This window comes from Mus pahari, chromosome 2 (assembly GCF_900095145.1).
Source record: "Mus pahari chromosome 2, PAHARI_EIJ_v1.1, whole genome shotgun sequence".
Classification (NCBI taxonomy): domain Eukaryota; kingdom Metazoa; phylum Chordata; class Mammalia; order Rodentia; family Muridae; genus Mus; species Mus pahari.
This window is the reverse complement of record NC_034591.1, coordinates 49,018,365-49,024,206: the sequence shown is the minus strand read 5'-3', so window position 1 is coordinate 49,024,206 and position 5,842 is coordinate 49,018,365. Positions and strand designations below refer to the sequence as shown.

Below are 5,842 nucleotides of genomic sequence, written 5' to 3'. Positions count from 1 at the left end.
AAACCCTGTCTTGAAAAAAAAAAACATAGAGGAGTGTGTACAACACTAGCTTTTCATTGCATTATTTTACAACATGTATTTATTATGATGTGAGGAGGGGAGTGTGTGTCACAGCACACACTTGGAGGTCAGAGAAAACTTTGGAGACTCAGTTCTACTATGTAGGTTCCTGGGACCTACAGGAACCATTAGGCTTGATGGCAAGAGCCTTTACTGGCTGAGCTGTTTCTCTGGCCCTCACTGTTATTTTAAGAATGTTGGAAACTCAAATACTTGTTCATCAGCAGTCAGAATCATGACCTGAAGCCAATCAAGGGTCTGGACTCCAGCAACATACAAACTGTCACCCAACAGGTATAATCAGGAACAGTGCTGCTTCGCCACTAACGGAGACTAGACATCCTCTGGCTGCCCTGAATTTATGAACACTAGATTGTGTGTGACTGCTGGGTACGTGTTCATGTGAATGTGTGTATACACATGTGGAGGCTGGCCAGTGTTGGGCAGTCTCCTTAATTCTCTGAGACAGTATCACAGAGCCTGGACCAACCAATGAGATTCAGGAATTCCCTTGCTCTGCTTCCTAATAACAACATATACCTTAGTGCCCGACCTTTCTTTTCTCTCTTTTCCTTCTTTCTTCCTTCCTTTCTTTTATTTTGTAACGTGGACTAGGAATCCAAAGTTGGATCCTTTGGAGCACACTCATCTCTCTAAGAGAGTCATAAACGATACTTGATAAGACAATTTTTTTTTCTTTAGTAGCTGGGGATTTTAGCTCAGTGGTAGATCACAACCTTCGAGCATCCCCCCGAGGCGGGAAGTGGGGAATGGTTTTAGGAGATTATATATGAAATGCTATTTCTAGTATTTACTTCAAAATAATCACTGTAGGGAGCCTGGACGGGAGTTGCAATGAGAAAGATTGCATTCAGTTGATAATCTTTAAAACAGGAACAGGGGTTTTCATACCATTATTTTTCTCTTTTCACAAATGTATAGTCTTTCATAATAAAAAGATAAAATGTCCCAGGCATGTTGGCACACATCTTTAACCCCATCACAGGAAGCAGAGGCAGATATATCTCCTGAGTTCAAAGTCAGCCTGGTCTACAGAGCAAGCTGCAGGACAGCCAGGGATGCATTACAGACCTTGCCGCCGCCACCGCCACCACCACCTCCATCCCTGTACCCCCCCCCCAAAAAAAAAGATAAAACAATTGTTTGGACTAGAATGTTATTCCTGAGCCAGATTCCAGTGATGAGCCAACCAATTTGCATGTAATATCCTAATATTAGTAGCACATTCAGGAAGACAAGACTTGTTTTTTAAACATGTTCAGCTCTTACTGTAGGCTGCTGTTCTAGGCTGGCTTTGAACTTCCTGTTTTAGCCTCCCTTGTGCTGAGATTGCAGACGTGAGCCACCACACCCAGCTAACCCTTTTTTGTTTTGAATGTATGTTACAGGGCATCAAACCTATGGCCTGTGCATTGTTAAGCAGCACTCTACCACACTTAGGCTAATATATTATCCCAGCACTTAGGAGACGAGGCAAGGAGAGAGGATCAGGAGTTCAAAAACAGCTTTGGTTAATACCACAAGTTAAAGGCCAGTCTGGTCTCAAAAAAAAAAAAAAAATAAAAATAAAAAAAATAAAACTTTAAAAATCCCAGGTTTTGATGGCCTGAAGTGTGGCTATTTCTTCATTCTCTTCTTTTTCTATTATTTCATCATTCTCTTCTGGGGAGGTTTGGACAGTTTTTAGACAGCACACATTCAGAATTCCACATTTGTCTCCGTCTGCTTCCTGCTGGAAAGCAAAGCCAGCCAGGTGAGTGTGAAGGCCCAGCTGACTCACTGACGGGAAGGCGGGGCCTCCCCAACTCCTGTGCCAGGCACCACTGCTGACCTGTGCTAGGGCCAGGCCTTGACTGGCAACTGAACAGCCCAGTACAACAGAAGCCACTGGCACTGGAAACAGTCAGTAAACGGGCAAACCTGGTTTTTAACATTTATTAATCCAAAAATATATTAAATTCTACTTTCTGTCCCAGCGTCTTAGACTCTGAAGGAGGGTGGCTGTCAGCCCCAGTGCCTGGCGAAATCCTTGTCATAAGGATGAGGAGAAAGGTTCAAACTAGGGGACCCCCCAAATCAGGCCTATTCTCTGCAGAAGCCTCACAACACTCCTTGGCAGGTTTTGCTAGAAGAATTGGGGCAACCTTAAAAGTTGGCTACCCTGGGGTCATTGGACCCCATGTATTGAAGGCCTCAGGCTAGTGATGTTCCCCGCCTCCCACTGGGGCTGCTGGCTTCATTTCTTCTGAGCCAGGCATATTAGAGAACTCACCAGAAGGTGGTGCTCAAATAGAAAATGTTTAGGGGACATGTAACCTCGGGCTCTCTTCTATGTCCTTGTTACTCGACTCCTCTTCCAGGAGTCTCGGAACCCTGCAGCCAGCCAGGCCTGCTGGGGCCACTACATTGCTATATCAGTCTACACAGCTGCCCGAGGAAGTCCAAGGCAGCCACTATCTGTAGTCTCATTACTGCATGCCGACTGGGTGCATGGGCCAGGGCCCCTGGCTCGAATCAAGGCCTGCCACGGGAGGGCCCTGGACCATGGGCTGCAACCGTTGCTGGGACTGCCAGATGTGATGGAGCTCTTTGAACTGCTCTACCATGTGGTCTTTGAGATCCGGGTTTGAGATCTGCAGTCGGATGCTGTCTGCCGACCAAGAAAGCTCCCCTGAGAACATCTCCAGCAGCAACCGGGCTGCGACGGGTACCACCTGGGAAGCAAAGGGGGGACAGGATGAGGAGAACTGTGGCAGGGCTGCTCAACCCAGCTGGGCATGAAGGCATCCAGAAGCTGATGGTAGACAGTCTCCTCCAGCCCTAACAACCAAGTCCTCATGCCTGGAGGGCCCCACCTCTACCCTGGGCCAAGGACCCAACCCCTTGTCTCCTAACATTCAAGCTACATCAGAGCCGGCTCGGAACACACACCTGTACAGTAATGAGCTTCTTCTCTCGGGGTTTGACGTCAGGCCATTCTTCTCCAAAGCAAAAGAAGATCTCAAAAGGTGGTGGGGTGTTGGTTTGGCCCTTCTGGAACAGGATGAGCTCTGCATCAAGATTAAGGCCTTTAGTTAGAGGTTACAACCCAATCCTGAGAATGGGGGGAGGGGCGGCCAGGAGGAGCACAGAACAGACCTCACCATTGAGAAACTGCTCTAGGCTAAAGAGCTTCGTCTTGACTTCCCGCTGGATGGGGTTGGGGCAGGAGCCGTGGGCCAAGGCGCAGGGCCCACTCCAGAACACCTTACACTGGCACAGACGGATGGCGTACAGGTCCTGGCCCTGCAGCTGCAGGATGAGCCCACGGTCCAGGACATCTAGCAGCTGGTTCGTATAGAAACGCTGCTTGTCACTGGGGATGTCCTCTGGGCTAGGGAAGCGCACTTGCTCCAGGGTCACAGGGCCAAAGAGCTCCACTTGCTCCTGGGTAGCTTCTAGCTGGCTGTAGAAGAGCCTACAGCCTTGTGGGTTGCTGATGGTGAGTGTCCGGGGTGCACGCCCCCGGTACTGGAACTTGATCTCTAGGTCCGTCACTGTGGAGCAGAGAGTCGGGTTGCCCTGGCTGTGAGCCTCATGGCTATTCAGCAGCCGGGTGGTAGGCCCAACTTCCCCAGCCTCCCCAGCTCATCCTTGACCCAGGAAAACTGGCCCAAAAGCTTATTTTCTTCGCCGTCCTCCTCCCGTGCAACCCTGCCCCATCCCCAGGACTCTGCCCTGCCAACCCGCCTGGCCTGTCAAGGTCCTTACAAGGCAACATGTGGGGGCTGATCAGCAGGTCAGGCAAGAGTGGTTCTGTAGGGGGCTGGCTGGAAGCCAGAGCTCCAGGCTCCAGGACCTCAGGGAGAAGCTGCCTGAAGCCGGCAGGATTTCCAGAGGGAGGGGCCAGGAGATTTGGGTCTGGGGCAGGGGGACCCAGCCCTACAGGTGGCTGGAGAGCAGGTGGCCACTTGGTGTCTTCTTTGGGTAAGGAATAGGGTGCGATGGGAGGCCCGGGTAGCGCAGGTTCTGCAGAGAATGGGGTGGATACAGCTGCTAAAGCCACCTCTAAGAACAATCTCCCAGGCCTGACTCCCAGCCTTGCCTCCCACAGCCTCTCTCAGTACCCTCTCAAGTACCTAGAATACCCATCACTTCTTATTGTACACACCCCACCCTCCCAACCACACCACCACCACCACCCAGCCCCACCTGTGATGCTCAGGCCTGGTAGCATTCTCTGGAGCTGAAGGGAAGACACAGGCAGAGGAGGAGGACAGAAAGGACAGGTTATTAAATTGGTCCGATGCTGAGGAAACAGTGTACAACAAACAGAAGGCAATCCCTCAGTCTCAGCTCAGTGAAGGCCACCCTCTGCTGCTGGTCCCAGATCTGCCATCCTCAAACAGGTCATGAAAGCTGTGGATGTCCCCATTTCCAAATGCGCATTGTGCAGGCAGTAGTAACCCACCAAGCCCAACTGTTGTGGCGGCCAGGCAGACATGTGACACACTGTGCATCAATAAAGCCCTAGGAGGGAACCATCAAAGGATGACCCAAAGAAGAGATGTAGAGGACCATGGGCCACAGAGGAAGTGGGTGCTCAAGCCTAAAGCAAGGGTAGGGCCGCAGAGCCCACCGTGGCCGGCCTCACCAGAGCTTACTGAATACAGGCGCTTGGTGAGTGCAGCCCCTTCCCGCCACTCTTCCCCACACACCTCTTCCTCTTCCTCCTCCTCCTCTTCTCCCAGAACGTAATCATCAGTGGGTTGGCTCTCTGCGTGTCGAGGGAGAGAGAGCAAGGCAGGAAGTCAGTGATAAAATGGGAGCCAGGGCAGGCTGTAGTTCCATCTGAGCAGCCAGAGGTTGTCCAAACTCCTGGGGCTCCACGTCACCCACGAAGCTGCCCACATATGCGTGGATCAAAGAGCTGGCATCAAGAAGTAGCAGACAAAGGCCTCCCCGGAGCCAAGAGCCCAAAGCAAGGGCAGTGGTAAGGAAGAAGTGCCTGGAGCCCTTGCCCCACTCGCAGATACCCCTGAAGCCCACCCTGGAAGGTCCTTGGGTTTTCCTGTACCCAGAGTTCATAGCTTTCCAGATGGTCACACAGGGCCAGGCATTCTACCTGTGGGAGCAGGGCCATTGGAGCAGACCTCGTAGATCTTGTAGGGCTGAGGAGGCATGTCTCGAGGGCCATCATAGAACAGCTGGAAGTCACGGCTTTTGTTAAGGGCGCAGCGCAGGTTGGCCTTCCACTTGGCTGGGTCAGCCTCATCCACCCCCTCTGTGTACTTCCCTGTCTCTTTAGCCCAGGCCTATGGATGGAAAAGAGGGCTGCAGATTACAGGGGACCTTAACTGTCACTGAGGCCCTAGCAACTCTCTTGTCCTCGAGGAGTCAATGCTAAGAATTTTGGCCACCGGGCTAAGCCTTGCCAGACAGGCTCGTTAGGTGGATAAGACCAGATCTTGTCCAACCCTCACAGTTCAGACAAACTCAATGAGTTCTACTCACTGCTGCTAGGAGGGCAAACAGGGACATTCTCAAAGGAACACGAGAAAACCACGTAGAGAAGAGAGCTTGTGACTTGGAGCCAGGCTGTGTTTGGGGCCAGGCAGACCAGATCAAGCTGCCTCTGTTTTGGATCCTCCTTGACTGTACCAGAGAAGACTCCAGGAGTCAACACCTTTAAATCCGAACTGTACCCTCATGCAGGTATGCGCCAGTGATCAATGTTATTCTTGCTGCTTTATTGTTGTTTCCTCCTCCTCCTCCTCCTCCT

The 5,842-nt window shown here is 51.4% G+C and overlaps 1 protein-coding gene across 3 annotated transcripts in view; it reads right to left on the bottom strand.

Annotated features, from left to right (window-relative positions):
- The window catches only part of Irf5 (interferon regulatory factor 5), a 15,641-nt gene that overhangs the window by 2,942 nt on the left and 6,857 nt on the right, over positions 1 to 5,842 (bottom strand). For 2 of the 3 annotated variants that reach the window (XM_021191388.1, XM_021191389.1), the window contains exons 3-9: positions 5,186 to 5,375; positions 4,779 to 4,837; positions 4,273 to 4,306; positions 3,832 to 4,089; positions 3,225 to 3,617; positions 3,013 to 3,131; positions 2,003 to 2,795 (exon numbers count right to left, since the gene is read on the bottom strand). In XM_021191388.1, the coding sequence (XP_021047047.1) occupies positions 2,550 to 2,795; positions 3,013 to 3,131; positions 3,225 to 3,617; positions 3,832 to 4,089; positions 4,273 to 4,306; positions 4,779 to 4,837; positions 5,186 to 5,375 (1,299 nt within the window). In that variant the 3' untranslated portion in view covers positions 2,003 to 2,549. Of the gene's footprint in view, positions 1 to 2,002; positions 2,796 to 3,012; positions 3,132 to 3,224; positions 3,618 to 3,831; positions 4,090 to 4,272; positions 4,307 to 4,778; positions 4,838 to 5,185; positions 5,376 to 5,842 lie in introns of those variants that run through there. The other variant, XM_021191390.2, reaches the window with a different exon arrangement.